At 36.7% G+C, this 24,549-nt stretch overlaps 1 protein-coding gene across 1 annotated transcript; it reads right to left on the reverse strand.

Moving 5' to 3' along the window:
- Nucleotides 1-493: 493 nt before the first annotated feature.
- LOC112050036 (synaptic vesicle glycoprotein 2A) lies at nucleotides 494-23,337 on the reverse strand. Its single transcript, XM_052887167.1, has 13 exons — nucleotides 22,669-23,337; nucleotides 19,028-19,191; nucleotides 17,193-17,338; nucleotides 16,794-16,941; nucleotides 15,892-16,054; nucleotides 14,696-14,914; nucleotides 13,408-13,528; nucleotides 12,653-12,796; nucleotides 11,441-11,533; nucleotides 10,555-10,835; nucleotides 9,321-9,535; nucleotides 8,439-8,598; nucleotides 494-7,815 (listed from the first exon to the last, which is right to left on the reverse strand). The coding sequence occupies exons 2-13, from the start codon at nucleotides 19,152-19,154 to the stop codon at nucleotides 7,665-7,667; spliced, it is 1,968 nt and encodes a 655-aa protein (XP_052743127.1). The 5' UTR covers nucleotides 19,155-19,191; nucleotides 22,669-23,337; the 3' UTR covers nucleotides 494-7,664.
- Between the last annotated feature and the right edge of the window lie 1,212 nt (nucleotides 23,338-24,549).

Genomic DNA, 24,549 nt, shown 5'->3' on the forward strand with positions numbered 1-24,549 from the left:
TTTTCTTTGGCATTAATATGATGTGTTGCTATTAAGTAAGCCATCAGTCATTTGGATAATTTTGCAGTAGTGTTTAAAATTGATTATTGTTATGCACCACTCAAAATCAACTGATTTTTGAAAAAAAGTCATCATAATCAGTCTATTTTAACGGCCCACTTCAGAGCCAGATCTCTCTTCGAATAGAAGGGAATGTGGAGCTTAGACCCACCATGCTGCTCCGGTGCGTGTTGAGGGCTTAAGAGTGATAATGATAATGATTGGGAAAGGCTTAGCATACTTAATTTTAACTGAAAGTTTCTTAGAGAAAAATAAATTATCTCATACCTCCAGTCCAGTCCAGTAAATTTTTCCAATATGGTTTGAGGGACAGAAACACAAAGTTGAAAAAAGTAAAAGTCAATCTGTAAAATCACTTATTTTTAAAATTCCTGGAATAGCTTTAACTTGTTTTTCAACACAATGGAAAATCAAGGTAAAAAAATAAAACAAATTATCAGGATAGGTAAATACCATATTATGTATTGCAAATATGAACGTACATACATTATTTACAAGGGATTCTTATATTGTTACAATAAAAAAAAGTTTCATCTCGCTTCTGCAGCCTTTAGAATATTTAAACCACCCTGACATTTATACCGTAGAGGTAAGAACAAAACAAGTAATATGTTATATAACATGTGATGTTTAATTAACATGTTATATAAACTTGTGATGTTTAAGTAACACTTTATATAACATGTGATGTTTGAGTAACATGTTATATAAACTTGTGATGTTTAAGTAACACGTTATATAATATGTGGTGTTTGAGTAACATGTTATATAAACTTGTGATGTTTGAGTAACACGTTATATAACATGTGGTGTTTGAGTAACATGTTATATAAACTTGTGATGTTTGAGTAACACGTTATATAACATGTGATGTTTAAGTAACATGTTATATGAACTTGTGATGTTTAAGTAACACGTTATATAACGTGTGATGTTTAACTAGCATGTTAGAATAAAACATGTCACATCGACACAGTGTAAATATAAGCCATGGTTATGTTTCCGAATTTAGGAATTTAGCAACCAGTCTTGCTAGTGTTCACCGTATTACATGTTTCACCGTCTTATAACGTACCTATATATTATACGATATAAATGTCACAAAGAATCGGGCCTTATGTTACATAATGGTATAGTAATTTATTTATTTAATGTGAAAATTTTGTAAATAGTACAATACGTATTACTAATAACATAAATTGAAATAAAAAAATTAAACTAAATAAATATGTTGATTTATAAAATTTCATTTGAAGGGAATATACAAGAGATACATCTGTTTCATAATAACTATAACGAAACAGTATAAAATATCGATTTTCTGTTTTAAAACTAAACTTACGATATGTATGAAGAAATCATGTTATCTATATTTTATGCTAAAAAACCGTGTAAACAACATAATTGTTTTATCAATTCCTAAATATTATTTTAAACATAACACAGGATTGTGTACAAAATCATTTTCGATTTAACTAAAAAAAAAAAATAAACTGAAAATTTAAAGCGTTCTTTTTCAGTCTAATTAATAATATTTCAATTATAAATTGCCTATGTTTGTTAAAGTAAATAAAAATAATTTTAAGTTTTACTGAACAACTACTTGTTGAGTATATATTTTTAATTAATATTGCACGTTATTATTATTATATTGTCTTTTCTTTATTTAGAGACGAAGTTTTTTATTTCATCTGTTGTCATGACATATTTATAAGGCTGCCTAAGAGTTGACCCTCAAAGTACAATGCTCGCCACGGATCTTTATGTTTGTGAAGTTAGCTGCGAAATGAGTAATACGCATTTGTACAATCGCGAACACTCCCCGACCGCGCCGTTTGTACCGTTATCGGTTCATTGCACCGTAATTTGTGCTAACTTCACAAACACAAAGATCCGTGGCGAGCACTGTAGGTATAATTAGTAAATTACAAATATTTCTCTTTCATCAAAAAAAACGATAATTATTGAGTTTTTTTTTGACTAACTAGGTAGTATTTAATGAGAATTTTAAATGGCAAGTCACATTATTTTAAATAATGTAAAGTTGTTAATGTTATATAACAAAATGACATCAGTTATGAACTGTAACATGTTATTTAAACATGGTTTTTTATTATGATGTATATACCGTGGGGGTGATTAATATAAATTAAGACAAGAAAAATATGACCATACTAAAATATCACTGTTGAAGCCTGACCAAATATATGAAAAATCCTTGATTGAGTCCACAGTATTTTTTTTTCTATTGACATCCCCATGCTTTCAAAAACATATTATGAGGAAAAACAAAACATACAAATATATTATAATGGGTGTGAGTGTGTCATTTAGTTTCTATATGCCTCTTGTGGTTTGCCTAACAGTTGTCTACATTATTTTTAGTTGAAGTCTTTCATCTTTGTTATACTAAAATTAAAGTGTGATGAAAAAATAATCAATTAATATTAATGATTAAATAAAAAATTATAATAGTGTCTTTTTATTAACCTATTACGAAATAATAATATAAGCAGTCTATTACGAATATCACTTAAGATATGGCATCTAAGATATAATGCTATGAATTGTATACCATAGCGGCTCGTATTCCATATACTATGAGCACATTCGCCGTTACCGAATCAGCCTAGTGGCGTGCATAGTTAACAGGGTAAGCAAACTGGAAATCTATAGATATCAATTTGTTTTGTTAGTTATGCAGAATATAGTGCATGATTGTCACCATAATTGCTCAATACAATACAAATTGTACGTGTACTGCCTACCCTAGTTGAAAAATTTATGCACGCCACAGTAGTGTTGAGGATCGTTTACCGGTTTGTTTTGTCCAAACAAGTTATCGTTTGAGTAATGCGTATGTGCTCCTAGTATTATTTCACGAAAATTTAAATTATTCCCGCCCATTTTATACTCATCGTACAGTTTTGCGCTAATAGTTTGTCTGTGTTCACACAAGCAGAGTTTCAGTAACGAGTTTTTATAACTCGTTACTGTCGTTTACGTTTGTACCAGAAGCCCAGTACCATTTTGGCAAATAGACAATAATTTTTAATTTTTCGTGAAATTTCTGTTAACTAATAATAAAAATGAAAAAAAAAATCGATTACAACCATTTTCCACCCTCTCCTTACGATATGTTCAGCCTTAACAACTCTACCTTTATATAAAAAAAAATAATTAATAATTATTACTAATAGCTAATATAATTCATCAGATAGCGAATGGTTAAAGTACAAATATTCATTCAAGGTCGACTTCACCAAAATGATAAGGGCGGATTAATATTTGGCTGACGTAACGCCACGTGTCGTGTCGTGTCGTGTCGTGACGTGCTGGCAAGTGTTTAGATTAATATAGTCTGATTTATATTTGTCTGACGTGTCGTGTCGTGACACATCAGAACAGAATCTGTATCATACATTTTATATGGCAAGGTTTACACTTATGTATTGTGACATGTCGTGATGTGTCGTATCAGACACGATCCCGGTTTGGTTGCCATACAAAATGTATGATACCGGTTCTGTTCTGATGCATCACGACAAGACACGTCAGACAAATATAATTCCGTCTTTATGTGCCCATATATCATTATAGCTTATTCCCAAGTTTTGTCTTTGTAATATGACATACAGTAAGACAATAACTAAAGTTACAGTTTGACCGGCCCTTAACATATTCATACTCTAACTATTCAGTTCACTGATCGGAACATTTATTTAGTTCTTCATTTAATTTGTTTTATTTCGGCCACGCCGAATACACTCGTTTTCCGTATTCGTTTTTCTAATTCGTAATTTCGATTTGGAATTTTTGGAGTTCAAAATTCAAATTCAAATTTCATTTATTTCAAGTAGGCTCAGTTTACAAGCACTTTTGACACGTCAGTTGACTATTTGTAAAGATTCTAGCACCGGTTCGGAAGGCAGGTTCTGCTGAGAAGATACCGGCAAGAAACTCAACAGTTGCTCTTTTGAAAAAGTCATACAGTATTACAATTTACAATTGATAACAATTAAATTACAATTTCTTATAGTTTTATTTCCTGTGTGAAGGTGGAAGCTGATCCAATGGCATCCAAGCACCTTGAGTTCGTGAGACTACCGCAGACTTTACTTTTTTTCTTCATTCGGAATGTATATATTGTCGAATGCGAGAGTTACATACGCGCGGAATTTTTTTCGTTCGAAAATAATGTACGTTTGCGTATATATTTTATATTGATTTCGTGCATATACGGTTTTCCGAACACGGAAAACGAGTGAATGCGGGCGGCCTAACTGTTTTACATATAATCGGTTTATGTGAGCCTGGTATATGGTTTCAATTGATTCACCATTATTATACTAAATTGTTACAAGACAGTGGATATCCACTTTCATGCGACGAAAACTTTGAATATTTACAAAGGAGCCTAAAATTTGCTACCATGATTATTCTTTCAATCCCTGTCCAAGATATGTCCCGTCCTGATAAAACTTCAAGGCTTGTTTTCTAAAAGCCACACACAATAGGGATGATGACAGTTTTTTAAATTTTATATAAATTAAGAGTATGCTAATAGTAAAGCAATTTTTTAAAAGTAACAGGGTATCTGCGATCATTACTTTCGGAGCTACAGGGAATTAAAGGGTCAGATTTGCGACACTGCCACGGATCCCTGAAAAACGCCCCATACAAGATGGTACGAACTAATGACGTCAACACAAACAAATCAATATATTCAAACCTAGTCATCATCCCCGTTGCCAGATCTTCAAGGCATAATAAAGTTGTAGTATTTCATGATCGAATGGTAAATGATTTATTGAAATGGTTGCTTTTGAAAATGTTTTTTTTTTTAATTTTCTAGATAAATGTTTCTTTACTACAGTAAGAAATATAAATGTTGACAGTAGGAACATAATTGTTTAGAGTAATTTTCTTACTGCAGTAATATACAAATATTCGTGTGTAAAACTAGACCACAAATACTTTAAATTGATTTGATTATTATTTTAATTGATTCTTTTAGTTAGCTGTTATTAAAAATTGCATTGTGAATCTATACATCATGAATCTTTTACGAAAAGTCTATAACATTACGTATTTTTATATTATTTACATTTTTATTTTTACAACAATTAGATTACAGCCTCTAAACGGTTTTGAAAGGCCGTATTAACTTTTCTTTTGTTTGATTTTATGTATAATGCAATATAAAAGAGTAGAAATTAATAAAAATGGTAAACTAACTACTAGTAAACTCGCTATGTGGCAACACCATATTTACTATCATTACCACAAAGATCTGTAATTATAGAGCAACCAATCATTATTGATAGTTTCATCAGATTATTTGACTGTAATTATAGAGCAATTGATGGTTTCAACAGATTATTTAAATTATAGAGGAAATTCAGATAATTAGCAAACTAATTTAGTTTGGTAAATATCAATAAATATAAATTTATTTAGATGAGATTGACTTGAATTTGTTTAAATTTAACAATTGTAAATTATGAAATCAGCTATCTTAGTACAATTAACACATAATGCTTACTTCGGGGTTAGATAGTATTTTCCAAATATATTTATAATTTATTTATATTAGATAATAATTTTTAACAATGTTAATACAAAATATTAAAAATTTAAAAAAAACCCCCACAGGACATTTGAGTGCCCAAGCAACCAGTGGTAAGGGCTCCAGAATGAGAAAGCTCCTCATAATACGCGCCGTCTCAAGAATCACTGCCTTCTATACCCGACTCTTAATCCAACAGTTAAGTGAAAGCTTCTTATGGTGTTGGTCGAATCTTTTCGCTATAAGACCATTGACTGAAACAACTATTGGAACAATAATAGTTGACTTAACATTCCACATGGCGGTAATCTCGTGACCAAGGTCCAAGTATTTTGATACTTTTTCCTTTTCGGTTATAACCAGATTGTCATGTGGAACAGTAATATTAGATAATAATATTATTTTCAACATAATATCGTCTTGTTTAAAATTTAAAATAAGAACATAATATTACCTATGTATACATTGACCTCTTATATTAAAAGGACGCACAATCATGTAGAAAATTTCACTTGTAAACTGGCCAATTTTGCTTTAACAGTTACTGGTAAAGAAAATTATATCTAAAGGCCTTTAATAAATAGTCAATATTCAATAAAATCCCAAATTCAGAGCAAATTCAACCATAAGTATTGAGTTTAAGGTTAAATTTGCAAATGCGACTACTTGAATTGAGTGCCAAGAAGTATGTGTTTGGCACTCATTGAGTAAGAACGTTTTTTGGTCGCTGATTGTGCATCCACTTATTAATAGGAGATTGATGTATGTATAGAAAAAAATATCAATTATTATCAAGTATCAAGGTAGTTGCAGTCAAAGTGGATGACAGAACAAAGTGTTACCCTATGAACGACAAAAAGTGACTACAGCGCCCTCATTTATTTTCTACTCTTTTGTGTCGCATTATAACATATTCACATGTCTCAATTTCTTTCTAACACACTCCGAGCTACAACATAATCATAACAATATAATCTATGGAATATTTAGGGTGCTTATCTACACTATCCATATTTTGACCTCCTGAGATATTTGCGAGCCTAGTATCATCAGCCGTATTTAAAAATTATTTTATGAAATATATGTAAACTAAGGTTTACCTGGGGGAACATACAATTTTATTCTATGTATATTTGTTCCGTACATAAATTGCTTACTCATACAATAGCTCTCATAGATTGTACAAAATTAGCCATATTGAATGACGAAATCTTTTGTTTATTTTGGTTAAATTCAGCAACTAGGCGAAATCAATTTTTAAAAAAACAAAAGGAATTCAAGTGAACGTGGGAATTTCTTTTGAAAATCTCACTGAATTTATCAAACCTTTTCAAAATAACTTTCGACGTTCATGTGTCCCTGGTACATCGATAAATTCATTAAGTCTAATCTAAAACTAAATAAATTCAGGGGGAAAACCGGATTATTTCTGTATCACTTAATAGCATTACTTTTACTTCTCGAAATTTTTACACACTGTCTTTTTCTAACAAACATGATTTTTACGCACTGTCTCTTTTTAACAAAGCATGACTTTGACACACTGGTCACATTTTAACAAGTTTGAGTTTTACACACTGGTCACATTGTAACAAATATGATTTTTACGCACTGTCTCTTTTTAACAAAGCATGACTTTGACACACTGGTCACACTTTAACAAATATGACTTTTACACACTGGTCACATTGTAACAAGCATGACTTTTACACACTGGTCACATTTTAACAAGCATGACTTTCTTGTCTGCTTGAACACTCTGGTCTTTTTTGACAAATATGACTTTAACACTGGTCACATTGTAACAATTATAACTTTTACACTCTGGTCTTTTTTGACAAACATGACTTTTACACACTGGTCACATTTTAACAAGCATGACTTTTACACTCCGGTCTTTTTTGACAAATATGACTTTTACACACTGGTCACATTGTAACAAATATGACTTTTACACACTGGTCACATTTTAACAAGCATGACTTTCACACACTGGTCTCTTTCTAACAAACATGATGTTTACGCACTTGTCTATTTACCGCAGTCTGGTGGCTATCCCGGTGGCCATGATAGCGAAGTAGGCGCAGAGCAGCGCGCTCAACAGTGGGGGCGAGTATTCGCTCATGCCGCGTACAGCCGCGCCCACCATATACGCTATGGAGAGGATCAAGCCGTGTGCTGTGCACCTGTGAAGCAATATTGCGTTTTTTATTAAACGAAAGCTTTTAAAAAATATTGTGTTAATGATTATATAAACCATAAAATAGCTTGGATTTGGAAATTAAATGCACTATATGCCTATAGCTTGCCAAGTTCGTTGATGACACTCCCAATATATGGGGGGGTGGCTGCGAGGGTGTGAGGTCGTGCACGCGGGGCAGAGGGAAAGACTACCAAATTATTTTTATTTATTTATAATATTATTGAATTTGCCAAACTATAGCTATACTTATTGTTAAATGGTGATAAAGTTAAAAAGAAAATTGGCTAACTTTGTTGTGGGTTCTTCTCGGACTAGCGCGCGTTTGAAACCCTCGTAACTTAATTTTAAGTTTTCAACTAATTATATTATCACCATTAACTAATACCTGACGTTTCGAAAGTGCTACTAAACTAAAGCGTTTATCAAATAGCATAGGTACGATGACAGTCGCCTGTATGAATTGCGGCAAACTTTCTAGAGTGAAACTAACTGTCACCCGCAACATCCTACAAGAAACGAACTTTATACCTAAGTGAAATAAATTAATTTTGATTCGATTTGCTATCTCGCTCTTTGCAATATAAATAAAAAGGGACAGCAAGTCACCTCAAATTAGCAGGATACGTGTCAACGATCTTGACTCCCACGCCGAAGAATATTACAATGATGATCAATCCATAGACTGCCTCCACAATGTATAGCGCCATCTCGCTCTGTGCGAAGTAAATAGAAGGGGACAGCAATATCAGCAGCGCGCATATTGCCACTGAAAAACAAAATAATATCATCTTCAAAGGTATTTCCAAAACGTTAATTCGTTAAAACAACTAAAAATTTTATGAAAAAATCACTGCGACTTGATATAAAACATTGAAATATATAAATTAGAGTATACCAAAAATTAAAAAAAAACTGCCACTTTATGTAGTGCTTCATGTTTTAAATCATAAATCGGGCTACAATGTATCCCGATTTATGATTTAAGTATGTATGTCTATAGCTTGTTTTGTAAACCTTCTGTACTTTCTCATGAATAAATGAATTATTATTATTATTATTATTACATAATTTTAATGTAATTACACTGCAGAGAGTTTAACTTAACACAAACGGGAGAAGGCGGATATCGCGGAAAAATTAAATAGTAGATATACGGAACTCTAGGGGATTACAACAATAATAAGAGAAAGGACCAGTAGGCCTAATATGCGACCCACGACATTATCTCGTAAAGACAATAGCGCCAAAATAGAAATATCACACGAAAGAGAGAGCGATATTTAAGGTTCACTGCTATTGGTTGATTTGTTTTGTCGTGATATGTCGTGTTGCGCATGTAGAGCGACAGGATGATACACGCACAACGCATGTTTTACTTTAACCAATTGACTCCTAAATGGACGATCGGTCACCCATCGTATCCGTTACGTGACATGTAAAAAAATATAAACTAAACTAAGGGCTAAAAAAAAAAGCTCTGTTCGTTACCGGGAGCAGGCGGCTTCTGCAGCCTCCTGGGCACGAGCAGCGGCGCGGCGAACAGCGCGGCGTGCGCGGCGAGCGTGCGCTCGGCGAGCCGGCCGCGCTGCGACCAGCGCAGGTCGGCGTGCCGCGCGCACACGCCGCGCATGCCGCGCACCGTCGTGCCGTTCAGCGCGCACTGCACCAGCTCGCGCCCCGGCTCCATGTCCGTGTCGATGATGCTGCGGGCACACACACATGTACGCGTGCGACGCGACGTGCGCGCCGCGGCGCGACTGTCGCAGCATTTGTTTTTTAATTGTTATTTACACAATAGTTTAGACAGTGATATACTAAAAATCTAATAACCCGCCTGTGATATATTTGTTAAATAAACACGTAAAAAGTACAGTTGACGAACTCGACGTGCGACATGAGGATGTCGCGGAACGTGCAGTCGGTGACGTCACACCTGTGTACTGACACCACCTCAGTACATGAAGCACAGTCTACTCACTTGCTGTTGTAGAACGCGCACGCTCGGAACACGGTGTACGAGGTCTTGATGTTCGCCAGCGCCGTGCCCACGAACGTGCAGTTGACGAACTCGACGTGCGACATGAGGATGTCGCGGAACGTGCAGTCGGTGACGTCACACCTGTGTACTGACACCACCTCAGTACATGAAGCACAGTCTACTCACTTGCTGTTGTAGAACGCGCACGCTCGGAACACGGTGTACGAGGTCTTGATGTTCGCCAGCGCCGTGCCCACGAACGTGCAGTTGACGAACTCGACGTGCGACATGAGGATGTCGCGGAACGTGCAGTCGGTGACGTCACACCTGTGTACTGACACCACCTCAGTACATGAAGCACAGTCTACTCACTTGCTGTTGTAGAACGCGCACGCTCGGAACACGGTGTACGAGGTCTTGATGTTCGCCAGCGCCGTGCCCACGAACGTGCAGTTGACGAACTCGACGTGCGACATGAGGATGTCGCGGAACGTGCAGTCGGTGACGTCACACCTGTGTACTGACACCACCTCAGTACATGAAGCACAGTCTACTCACTTGCTGTTGTAGAACGCGCACGCTCGGAACACGGTGTACGAGGTCTTGATGTTCGCCAGCGCCGTGCCCACGAACGTGCAGTTGACGAACTCGACGTGCGACATGAGGATGTCGCGGAACGTGCAGTCGGTGACGTCACACCTGTGTACTGACACCACCTCAGTACATGAAGCACAGTCTACTCACTTGCTGTTGTAGAACGCGCACGCTCGGAACACGGTGTACGAGGTCTTGATGTTCGCCAGCGCCGTGCCCACGAACGTGCAGTTGACGAACTCGACGTGCGACATGAGGATGTCGCGGAACGTGCAGTTGGTGAACGTCACGTCGATGTAGTTCGCGTTCTCGAGGGTCTCGTTGTAGTTGACGTTGTCGTAGGTTATGTTCGTGATGATTTTCTTCGACGTGTCGTATTGGCGGTTGTCGATGTTGGCCACCTCGGCAGGAACGTACAGTGACAGGTAGCACTGCAAGAAAATAATCATAGCATGTATATCATAAGCCGTGATAGCCCAGTGGATATGGCCTCTGCCTCTGATTCTGGAGGGTGTGGGTTCGAATCCGGTCCGAGGCATGCACCTCAAACTTTTCAGTTTGTGCATTTTAAGAAATTAAATACCACGTGTCTCAAACGGTGAAGGAAAAACAACGTGGGGAAACCTGCATACCAGAGATTTTTTTTAAATTTTTTGAGTGTGTGAAGTCTGCCAATCCGCATTGGGCCAGCATGGTGGACTATTGGCCTAACTCCTCTCATTTTGAGAGGAGCTCGAGCTCAGCTGTGAGCCGAATATGGGTTGATAATGATGATGATGTTGAAATAATATCAAGCACGATTATTTAAAAAACCGACTAAGTCGGCTGTCTATAAAGATCTCAATTAAACAGTTTGTCTACAGTTCGATGGTCATATTTATAAACATAAATTAAGATTTAAACCTCAACTTTCTTCAAAACAAAGTGAACTTCAAGTAGTAGTGATTAGGGCCACTTTACAATGAATAAAATTGAAGATTGAATCTTAGGTTAATATCATCGTGAGATTTTATTTATATTTATTATTTTATTTTACTTGTATAGCGACGGCAAACACCAGCATGCCGCCCAGAGACAGTGTAGTGTTCCTGTACGTACTGGAGAACAGCTGGAAGAACGCCTGCCAGAACTGAAACAAGCACACAAAGTTTCATCTAAATCAGTTAAGCCACTTACTAGTTCCTCATCCTCAAACTTGCTATCATATACAAAACAAATTCAAATGACATATTTTACTTTATCGTAATCGTTATCAACTCATATTTGGCTCACTGTTGAGCACGAGTCTCCTCCCAGAATCAGAATGAGAGTGGTTAGGTTAATGCGACACCACACTGGCCCAATGCGAATTATTATTTATTTTAATTTTACCAAATTTTTTGCCATTTCAAATTTGACTTTTTGCAGTGACACCATTATTGAAAGATCTAAGAGCTATGGCGTGAAATTTAATGAGATTCATATTCTCCCCTCCCCCTAGCTCACCCAGCCGGTAATACTTCTGGTCTTGCGCCCGCATATGCGCGTATTAATGATGATGCTAATGATAATGATGACGTTGATGATGATGGTGGATGATGATGATGATGGTGGATGATTATGATGATGACGATGGGGATGACGATGATGATGATGATGGTGATGATAATGATGATAACGATGATGATGTTGATGATGATGGTGATGATGATGATAATGACGACGATGACGATAACGATGATGATGATGATGATGATGATGATGATGATGGATGATGATGATGGTGGTGGTGATGATGACGATAACGATGACGGTGATGATGATGATGATGATGATGATGATGATGATGATGATGATGGTGATGATGATGATAATGACGACGATGACGATAACGATGATGATGATGATGATGATGATGATGATGATGATGATGATGGTGATGAAAATGATGATGATGATGATGATGATAATGATGATGATGATGGTGATGATGATGGTGATGATGATGATGATGATGATGATGATGATGATGATGATGATGATGATGATGATGATGATGATGATGATGATGATGATGATGATGATGATGATGATGATGATGATGATGATGATGATGATGATGATGATGATGATGATGATGATGATGATGATGGTGATGATGGTGATGATGGTGATGATGATGGATGATGATGGATAATGACGACGACGATGACGATGACGATGACGACAGTGATGATGATGATACTAATGACTACATATAATTGCTAACCATCTTGACGCTGTGTCGCACGTGGTGCAGGGCGGGCGGGCGCCGCTTTCCCGGCAGCGAAAGCTCGCCCAGCCGGTAGTCCGCCTCGCCCGACAGTGCCGCTTTGCGCCCGCATATGCGCGTCTGGTTGCCGCTGTGAATGCTCTGCAAACACAATATTACGCACAAGTTAAGAAAAGACCGTTTTTGTAACTCGAAATTGGGGCGTAAAATTTACGTTGTGAAGTGATTTTTATTTATTTTCTTTGTAAGTTATAATTGGCGTGTAAAAGTTTACTTTATCCGCTCCTATGGGGGAAAGGGATTCGAATTTCTTATCTTAAAATTGATGCGAAAATGTCAATTTTAGCCACTACTATGGTAGAAAATGATTTGAATTTCTTATCTTGCAACTGGCGCAGAAAATTCTACTTTTTCCTTAGCCGATATAATGGCAAAAAGCGATTCCAATTTATTTGTAACTCGAAATTTTTGTGTAAAAGTTTATTACCATGGTAAAAAGTGGGTTTAATTATTTTTTGCACTTAGTAATACAATTTTTAATTGCACATACAATCTGAATAAAGTTAATGTCATAACTTGAAATTGGCGCGTAAAAGTCTATTTTATCCGCTACCATGGTGAGAAGTTTTTCGAAGATATTCGTAACTCAAAATTGTTGTAATTATTTATTACATATTACCCTTTTTTTAATTAAAAAAAAAGATTCAACGTATTTATTGATGTTAGTTAGAGTTAATTTATAAAGAACTTACTTGATAAACCATCATAGCGTCGACCTCTCTCCCGACATCTAGCAAGTATCGAGGAGACTCTGGCGTCCATATGAGGCTTATAAGAGACGCTATGATCGGCAACGTGCACAGGAGGAGATATCTGAAAAAGATCAAAAACCATAATAGCGTTTCTTGATGAGTACTATTTACCAACAAACAAATTAGAAATGAAGGTAGACCGCATGTCATTTCATAACTTATTTATTTTTAATTAAGTATGGTTTGTTTATAAAATGTTGTATAAAATATATTAACCATATATAATTGTTCTAAGCTTATTGATCAAATTTATTTTCATTAATTTAAGAACAAGTTAATTATAATTATTATTAGGTGTGAAATGACTACCCTCATATCTAATTTGTTTGTTAAAAACAGTACACATCAAGAAAGGCTCTAGTATAGGTACCGTTATGCCGTCGGAGCCGATTGTTCACTCTTGCAAGATTTGAAATTTACGCACTTTTTGATTGTCTGTTTCTGATTGATTTGCCTTGTGTTTTAGAACAAAGGGCCTGCCGCTGAATGCCTGTTGAAATTAATTTAAAAAATTGCTTGTCAAGGTTGACGTTACTCTGTGGTGTTTTTGTCTATAGAAAAAGGTCAAAGAAAATTACTTTTAGAAGCTTTGGAGAAACGTTGGGAAACTGACGACCAACGCCTTTTATTTGAAAAAACACGAAAGGTTTGTTGTTTAAAACCGTGTACAGACCACGTGGTAATTTAGTGGACCTGTGATTTATGCTTGGAGCTAGCTGTGCCAGAAACCGCCTGGCAGAGTTGTCCTCCAGTCACCGGAGACTTGTGAGCTGAGAGGTTACGTTATACGCACACACATATTCCAATTTCATTCACACGCGCCTCCTAGTCTAGAAGAAAATTATACGCATCTGCAAAGGACCCCAGGTGAATTCCATCCAACCAGTCCGACATTGCTGGACATAGGCCTCTTCCGGCTCAAGAAGCCTATGTCCAGCAGTGGACGTCTATCGGCTGGTAAGGTAAGCTGGAGTGTATAGCTTGGCAACTTTGTTCGTAACACTCCCGATGGTTCGCGCGGGCCGGGGTACGTGTAACGGTGAATGAAAGACCCACGACTGATGCACCTCACGCCACGCACAATATCACACCCGCGTAGCCTTCCCCCGTCGCCCGCATATCACGGGAGTGTCATCAACCAACTTGCCAGACTATAGCGCTGTTTTCAGCATGGGCATCGCTTTTCCTGTAACCTTGCTCTTGGCCTCATGGTCTTGCTGGCACTCACCTGTGCCAAGCGCTGAAGTGCTCCTTGTTCTCCACCAGCGCCTCGGGCCCGGTGCTGGGCAGGATGGCCTGCGCCAGGCCGGCGGACAGCAGTATCCCGGCGCCCATGCTGGCGGGCAGCGTGGCCAGCAGCGCCGTGCGGTAGCCGCGCGCCGCCACCTCCGCCGCGTACGTGAACCCCGTCGATATGATGCCGCCGGACCCGATGGCCGAACAGAATCTAATGGTAAAAAGGGTTAACATTGAATGTTTATTACGTCACAAATACCAATAGGTCTAGCACGCGACATGCGACATATTTCCTGAAGAGATTTTTTTTTTCTTGATTTATCTGCGATCAGTAAAATAACTATAAGCAGATGTGTTCTGTGATAACTTCGCTTTTTGAGTGTATTCCCCAGTGAGAATATCCCCTCATTGTTTTTTATAGGTTATTAGATTTAAATAATGTGCTTTCTTTTAAACCGGCTCTGATATGTTTTGTGAATCAATTTTGAAGCCAGAACATTTGGAACAGTCGTGTTTTGTATTTTTGCCTGACGCTGTCAATCTCTTCATTGACAGTTTTCACCTTTAGTTGTTCGTGAATCTAGTCATTCTTTATGAACTACAGAACACCACAGATCCTTCTCAAAATTATGTTTTGGGTTCTTTGCAAGATGGATATGTTAGAGTTGCTGGAACTTCCCCATAGCTCGATGCCATACATTCAGACTGGCTTCAATATTACCTTATATAGCCAGAGTTTGTTATCAATGAATAGTTTGCTATTCCGGCCTGCTATCCAGTGTATGTTCTTATATCTTCTTAAGGGAAATAAACAAAATTTCCCGTCCATTTCCCGCAAAGAAAGATATATCCGGAATAAGGTATTTCGGTTGTGCTGCTATTGGTTGAAATTATGTCGAGAAATCGTTAGCCGCATGTTAGACCTATACTTAAAACTACCAGGCTATCATAAATACTAAGAGCCAACTAGGCTATCATAAATACAGAAAGTACCAGTCTAAAGTTTTGCATCTTGTCTAGTGTCAACTGACACAAAGTACCAGGAAGTCATAAACTCAACAAAGTTCTAAGCTCACCAAGCCCGTGCGGGTCTTCTTATACATGTTGTCTACTGACTCCACCCCACCTATTGTTATTTACACTGACGCAAAGTACCAGGCAGTCATAAAGTGAAGAGAGGTCGCTCACCTCGCCATCATGAAGGTGCCGTAGGTGGGCATGAAGGCGGCGATGGTGGCGAACACCGCGTTGACAGCGAGCGCGGAGTGAAGCGCGCGCCGCCGCCCGCCGCGCTCTGCCAGCGCGCCCCACCCGACCCCGCCGAGCGACCAGCCCATTATTGTGATTAACACTGGAGGATACAACAGGGTGTTTTACCACACTTGAGGCTAGTGGGAGGCTTCGGCCGTTGCTAATTACCATTACGACAAAGACGTACCGCCAAGTCTGGATTTTCATCCTCCTCCTAACAAGTTCAATTTCCATCTTAGATTGCATCATCACATCATCAGGAGAGATTGTAGTCAAGGGCTAGTTAGTAAAGAATGAAAAAAAGAACATGAGAAAATAACTGTTTTTAGTGTTTAGGTCAACAGTTGGTTTAGCTCGCGTCTCACTGCATAAGATGTTTCACATGAAAGGAAAATATTCCTGAGATAATCCATACTAATATTATAAATGCGAAAGTTAGTCTGTCTGTATGTCTGATATCTTTTCACGGCAAAACCGCTGAACCATTTTTTATGAACATTGGTACCGAGATAAATTGGAACTTCAAGAAAAACATCATTTGTGATGTTCAAGCAATCATGCCATATTACAAATTAAATTTAGGTATAAATATTGAGTGTCAGAAAAGTTCAGAGTTATTGTAAATATCAGTTTAGTCAAAGAAATAGCTTTTTATGGCAATTCGTTATTGGAATGCCCCTCCCTCACTCTAGTGTAGGTGGATCATTGTGTCGGAGTAGAAATTAAGCCACTTTTTATCCCAGAAAAATGCACCGTTCCCGCAATATTTATGAAAAACTCATTCACCAATTCAAGGAAACAGAGTTACGGGCGTCCGCTGGTAAAAAAAATAAACTCACCGAGCCAATTTTTCTCATGAGGAAGGATACACAGTTCGATTTCCGCTGATGGCAACACGAAGGCTATGGAGGCGAGCTCCAGGGAAGCCCCGGCCACCGCCAGCCCCACCGCCACGTATACCTTCAGCTGGGATAAGCCGCAACCAGCCTGGAAGTACCGTTATGAAGTTTATAGCTATGCAAATTCGTTCGTAACACTCCCGACGTTCCGCGTGGGCCGGAGGCCGTGTAGCGAGGAATGAAAAACCCACGACTGATTCACGTCACTTCCCCGCACGCACGATATCACACCCGTGCAGTCTTTCCCCCTGTCGCCCGCATATCATGGGAGTGTTATCGTCAAAGTAGGTATGAGGGTGTCTGAACTTAACCTAAACTGGTAAGTAGTATCTAGCTCACTTGTCGCAGAGCATCTTCGTGGAACTGCTCGAGAACACTAGAGTCGTTATAGTCCAAGAGCTCGCCGCTCTCGTTGCTGTCCGCATTGTCTTGCGGAGCGCTCGCCATGTTGCCGGCGTGGCCGGGATCGCCTGACGCTTCGGGACCTGGAAACCAAACAGATGGATCATCTGAAAGACCTTTTGATATTTTTTATTTATTTATTTTTATTTAATACTCTTTATTTGTACACCACAAAAATAAAAGAAAACAAGAAAAACAGAAACACAAGGAAAAGTAGAATACAAAAGGCGGCCTTATCGCTTAGTAGCGATCTCTTCCAGGCAACCTTAGGCTTAGGAACTTATTAGGACAACTGTAGGTGGTGTGTACGTAATAATATTGTACATATATACATACAAATAACTACACACTAATACATAAACCATAATACACAAATTATATAATAATTATAAATATCATAAAATAAACTAATATATATAATATATCATTATGTCGTATGATAAATATTCTAATAAAATAAAATATGTAACTAGTGACTAAGATAATGTCTTAACGGATTTTTTAAACATATCAAGGGATTTGGATTTCCGAATGTCGACTGGGAGTGCATTCCATAGCTTAATAGCACGAACAACAAATGAACACTTGTAAAATTTACTCCTATGGAAAGGCATACACAGAGTAAGAGCACGACATGTTCTTAGCTCTCATTGTACTCCCAGAAATGTGAATTTCTCCTTAAGATAAAGAGGATATTTTGGATTAAAGAGCACACAGTACAGAAGAGAAAGTACATGCAGATCCCGGCGACGGCGAATAGGAAGCCACTTGAGTTTTTGACGAAATTCAGATATATGGTCATATTTGTGAAGGCTAAATATAAACCGAATTGCAACATTTTGAAGTCGCTCAAGTTTATTAAGATAGTCCTCAGTCAAACTGGGATAGCTTGCGTCCGCATAATCGAGAACAGAGAGTAGGAGAGAATTTGCTAACATAACTTTGGTAGGAATTGGAAGAAGAGAACGTAGGCGTCGTAACGAACTCAACGTCGCAAACGTCCTCCTACTCAACTCCTTGATATGCATGCACCACGATAATTCCTTGTCCATAACAACTCCAAGGTTTTTAACTGAATCATTTTGTTAAGAGACTAGCGGAGTAGCAGACCCAGTCAAGCTTCACTTTGTCTTATTCAACTTGACAACTTCACCACATTGGCTATTACAGTTACAAGTTACCAATAAGGTTCATATCGGCGATAAACAGAATCTTTAGCCCCTTATAACATACTAACTGACGCCGCGCGGTTTTACCCGCGTGGTTCCCGTTCCTGTAGGAATACAGGGAAAATATGTAACCTATAGCCTTCCTTGTTAAATGGACTATCTAACAGTGAAAGAATTTTTCAAATCGGAGCAGTCGTTCCTGAGATTAGCGCGTTCAAACAAACAAACTCTACAACTTTATAATATTAGTATAGAAGTATAGATATAAAAAGAAAATTCTTTTACTTTGTTATTTGATTTAACCCATTTTGTGTTCAAATTTTGACTAAAGTATTGGGATTAAATACTTACCTGTCTTTTGTTAGAACGAATTAGGGAGCGATATTTTGTCTTCATGAGATATTGTAGGTTCCATGTTAGGCCTATTGGTGTTGTAAATTGTAAGATGTACACAAGTGAACATAGAGTATGCAGAAATAAGAAGAAAGAAAGTATAAATGGTCTAATTACGCCTGGTTAGATCAAATTTAACATTTCAAAACATTCTTTGCTATGAAAAAATCAATTTATAGTCGAACAAATGATCTGTGATAGTATATTTACCGGGCACATTAAGTTTCCCCTGGTTGTATGTCATGGTGTAGGACTGCGACAGCGAGCCAAAGCTGCCCAGCTTGGACGAGCTCTCAGAGTCTGAGCGCGCGCGCACCAGACACGCCTGTTCCTCCATTGTGTGGCTGGCTTAACACTACTGTATTGCGATACATCTGGAATTAAAAAAAAAAACAATAACAATCATAAAGCCTGCACCTGAGTCACAAGTCATGGGAACTTGGAGTTTTTCTCTCTGCGACATTACCCAACATTCCTGTGAATCCAAGGAATAATATATTTTTCAATTTGACAGAGTTTGTCTAGCAAAGAACTAGTGTCAAGCCTATTTTTACAGCTAACTAGCAGCAAGCTGTTTGCAGGTTGACAGGTGCAATGCTAACAGAAAAGCAAGCAAAGCACAGATTAAAAAATGCCACTGTCTCCATCAACCTAAGGTGTAAATGTTAAAACTAATCAATACTAATATTATAAAGCTGAAGAGTTTGTATGTTTGATTGAACGTGTTAATCTCAGGAACTACTGGTCCGATTTGAAAAATTCTGTCTGTGTTAGATAGCCCATTTATCGAGGAAGGCTATAGGCTATATATCGTCCACATATTCCTACGGGAACGGGAACCACGCGGTAAAACCACGCAGCGTCAGTTAGTGCACCTATAACACCGGCAACCACACCCTTCAGTCTGAAACATTGCAGTGCTGCTGGGCAGCAGAAATAAGCAAGGCGACAATAGGTATTTCCCCACACAAGCTCTGTCAAACATGTCTAGCAAGACTTAAACTAAGGCCAAACCAAGATGTCCAGATCACATCCGCAATGGTATGCATGATGGTGATGATGTAGGGATATAAGCTTGTAGCAACGTGTTCACTGTTGTCATTGAGATTTTTGTCTTTTGTCACGATTGTGTAAGCCTCATATATATCCTCAGCAAGGCGTTACCGGCGATTTTAGGCGAGCACAAATCGCTTGATGGTGTCCAAAGGCAGAAACAGAAGATAGGTGGAACAACTCTCTAAGGGAACTCTCTAAGGGGTGTCTTCTCTGAGACATCTGAGGATCTTGAAAAAACCCACACTCGGGTGACATCAGATATCAAGGACCTCATCTTCACTGGTGAAGATGCTATGTACCTTGAGTTGGTGTAACCTGGGAAGTGTTGTTGATCGTTATGTCGTCGTCAGGATGGACATTACACTGATCAGCACCATAGACACCACTGCATATACAAGTTTGATGGCACGGTTTGGCCTTAGCTTTGCTGTTATAAACTAATCTTCAGCTGTGTCATGCAGACAAAGCAGAAGGCAAAAGCAAGTTTTCAATATCTGCATGGGTTGGCATAATTACCTAGTTTTCAGGCAGTGACCTTTACCAGTTTCTCTTAATATCTAAATGCTAGTAAATTATTAACATCCTTTGGTTAATAATAGTGCTAATTAATACATACTCAATACTCAATGACTTGTTAGCAACTAACTGCAAGTTTACTTGTAAATAGGTATACAAAATAAATCAAAATATTGTTAACTGTCTCAACGTCATCAAAGTGTTCCTTTTTGAAGTCTGTTTACTTTCAGGATATTTGGAGATATTTTTCAAAGGCATTCACATTAGGTTTTATTGGTTTTTTAGAAATAATAGGTTTTTATGTCTTGTATGCATTGATCTCCTATTAAAAAGTGGATGCACAATTAGCGACCAAAAAACGTCCCCACTCAATGAGTGCCAAACACAACTTCTTGGCACTCAATTCGAGTAGTTGCATTTGCAAATTCAAACTTAAACTCAATCTTAAGGTTGAATTTGCTCTGAATTTGGGATTTTATTGAATATTGGACTATATTTAGGTATAATTTTCTTTATCAATAATTCTAAAACTGTCAAAGCAAAGTTGGCCACTTTTCTAAGTGAAATTTTCTACATGATTGTATGTCCTTTTATTATAAGAGGTCAATGCTTGTATGTCCTTTTCAAGATGTACTCCTGTAGGCCTAAGATGCCAACAACTTATGAAGAGAAACAGACAAATGTCAACCAATAGCAAACTGAAATACTGCTATCTCTTTCTTTGAGTTGGGAAAAAAGAGACAACTGGAACAACTATGATGTCATAGGTCGAAATTTTGTCTAATTCGCTTCACTAAGTATGTTGTTGGTCGCATGCTAGGCCTACCTGGTAAGTAGAACCAATAAAAAACAAATGATGATTTTTGTATTATTTCAATCAGTTGTGAGTTAAAAATTACTGATGAGGACAGAATGATAATTTTCATTTAGAAACAATGATGCATTTTTTAAATAGTAATATTTGGTAAACATACATCATGGCCTAGCTCTCATAAAGGTGCTTGTAAACTTAGCCTACTTGAAATAAATGAATTTTGACATTTGGTCATAATTTTATCAGTCCCCTGGATCTTGGGCTGCACTGCTTCACCCTGTGACAGTTGCAGTAATCTGTTGACGCCAGTGGCAGATTTGCAAATTTGCCACCAGTAGGCTATTGAATTTATGCAGCCCCTACTAAACTCTGAAATTTGATAGGTATCCTAGTTTGCAATCAATACAATTGCCTTATTTTGTGTCAATAAAATTGCAATTTTTAATATTTTAATATAGGACTGTACAAGACGTACAGGACTAAAATTATCTTTACATTTTCTTTATTTCTGTAGAAATAAAAGTTTTAGTTGGGTCAATTTTGCCACCCTAGGCTCCAGCCTACTTAATCTACTGGTAACTCCATCACTAGTTGATGATATATGTATAGTTAATGTAGTGAATAACGCTATACCAGCCGTATATTAGGTATTGTTGGGTGCAGAGTGACTCTAATTTTTCAAAGTTAATAACTTATATATTCTCTTAAATAATTGTGTTATAGTTCAATTTGGAATTTCTCAAAATAGTACTGTAAAACAAAATTCCTTCCCACCTGTACACTTTATATTTGTTAAAGTACCTATGCAATATATTTTTAATGCAGTTTTCATCAAGAGAGATTCAAAACAAAAGTTGTATGTATAGTATAATAAAGAACATCAATAATTTATAATAGCATTTCCACACAGGTGAAATTGCAGGCATCTGAAAGTATTATGATGTTTTATTATATTTTTTATATTACCTATGAATATTTGGTAGCTACTACTCATAGATAAAAATTTAGTTTTTAAAATAAATAAATCTATAGGCGTCAGGTATATACCAAAGTCTTTGTTTAGTTATCTAAGTACGTAGTTCATTTAATTAATTAATAAGTAAATAAAACTGAGACAAAAAAGAACAATTATTACAATTATAATAATTATTCGCAAAGGAACAATCATCGTAAGCGAAATCGCGAGTCTTGGCGATGCTATAAAAATAAGTACTGTGATATTTAATATGGAATGAAGAAATTAATAGATACATAATTATAAAGGAGATAAGTCTGTATGATGTTGATATAAGAAAACAACAAAACTGGACTTATAGCGATAAGTTATCTATAAATAAACTGAATTTCAACCAAATATTCCGACTAAAATGTGTAGAAAATAAAATGTATATGCTCATATCATCAAATAAATGTATACACATACTATAAACCACATTTAGACAAAGCCAACAATAAAAAGACTTACGATTTACTGCAATATTCTTAAAATTTATTATGTTGGAGTAACTCAAACGTATAATTTCATTTTAATTACAAGCTAATATCTCAATAATAAAAAACAAAATAAACATGCGAGAAATTTTCAAGACGGAACAAGACAAAAGCGATTTTCAATACCACAGACTAAATTCAATTTTATAAAGCGGAAATGACAGTAAGAATGTAATTAAAGAATTTGGCATATTATACTCTGTGAAATAGTTACCAGTTATTAAGCTGAGTGCACACATCCTATTTATATAAAACGCAAATGCTAGTTTGTTTGTTTTTAGCACGCACTCATGAACAACGTCGATACAAAAATTTACAAACATTATATCAGAACAGAATGGGAAATCAATATCGTTCAAGAAAAAAGTACTTACTTCTTCTAAGGGAAATATAAATAAATCAAAATCAAGATTATGATGAGATAGGCATAGTATGAGCCAAACTTCAAGTTCGCTCTGATATTGTGACGCGCCGAACTGCGCAGCTTTAATCCCACTGGGTTATGTTCAATTATACCGGCGCAGCCATACGCCTCGTGTTCAGAACAGGCTCATTGTTTGGCGCGTACTATTTTATCAAATAAGGAGACAAAAACTAAAACAAATCAACTAATAAACAGTACCCAAATTGAAAAAAAATAACATCTAAGACTCAGGTGAGAATATTTATAGCGTAAACTTACAATTTTTAAGCGTAAAGCAATGATGTTGGATATTACACTTATTTTAATCCCTCTATGCACACTGAAAGCGACATTACACCAGTATTAAGTAAAAATTTGTACAAATTACATTGTGATTATTTATAGCTCGTGATATGTGCAAAATTAAAAATAATATTGAGCTATTTAGGACCTGCTGCACATCATAATATAACACAGCCTGTTTTTAGTATGAAAACAATGAATATAGAAACTTTCACCAATAAACGAACTGAAAATCGCATTGGATACACATTTTTGCATTTACTCTTTGCGATAGTACAGTTGTGAACAACGTTATAATACCACTCTCAATAACACTGTGTCCGTACATAATACTAAAGTTAAATTACACTACACTAATGATCAGTCTATTTTGTTTCTGCTTTAACATTAATCAATATCAAATGATTAAGCTGCAAAAATTCGCGATCGTTACTTGAATGTTAATAAATTAAAATTATGTCTATTTATAGAAATAGAAGTCCTCAGTTTATCACGTTTATAGCGACGAGTAAGTGGTACGTTTATAACTGCGGGTGCAGAGTTTAAGGTCAAACAAGGATAGAATGACAAAATAAGTAAGTGTAAGAATGAGAGGTGTAGAAACCATGGTGACAATAAAATAGTAAGTCATATTCGGACAAATCATGGGAATTATTAAAATTAGAGTCTTGCCGAACCTGGTTTTCTGGCGGAAACAGAAAACCGAATATTCGGCCGTGGCTTCAGTTTCGGCCGTAACCGAAACTCACGTCAAGTATAAAATTCCTTAATATACTTAAGTTTGGTGCATTTTAGCCATTATTCTGCATCACATGGACATGAAAATGAATGAAAATGAATGAAGGACATGAAATGGAAACACTGTCTAATAAGTTTGTTATTTAATCATTAATTAACTTAAAATAAAAAATATCGTTTTATAAGTCTTTATTATTTTTTAAATGAAGTTCTCATAGCAAATTTTTATCAGTTATCAATAATCAAATCACTAATTATTACTGTTTCATTAAATACTAAGTATTAGTATGTTGAAATCTTATTAAATAATACTTTGTTTTGTATTTGTACTTAGAATAATCATCAATCTTATTTTATAAAATTAATTATTACTAAAATTACTATTACAGTCTTAGTTCTAGTCTCAACAAA

This window comes from Bicyclus anynana, chromosome 18 (genome assembly GCF_947172395.1).
Source record: "Bicyclus anynana chromosome 18, ilBicAnyn1.1, whole genome shotgun sequence".
NCBI lineage: Eukaryota > Metazoa > Arthropoda > Insecta > Lepidoptera > Nymphalidae > Bicyclus > Bicyclus anynana.

What these genes read in the sequence shown, in the direction of transcription:
- LOC112050036 (XM_052887167.1), bottom strand. Translation starts at nt 19,154, where the DNA reads ATGGAGGAACAGGCGTGTCTGGTGCGCGCGCGCTCAGACTCTGAGAGC. An exon ending in GGCACCTTCATGATGGCGAG is followed by an intron (nt 14,915 to 15,891) that starts GTGAGCGACCTC and finishes TTTTACCATTAG; the next exon opens with ATTCTGTTCGGCCATCGGGT. An exon ending in TGCGACACAGCGTCAAGATG is followed by an intron (nt 11,534 to 12,652) that starts GTTAGCAATTAT and finishes TGCTTGTTTCAG; the next exon opens with TTCTGGCAGGCGTTCTTCCA.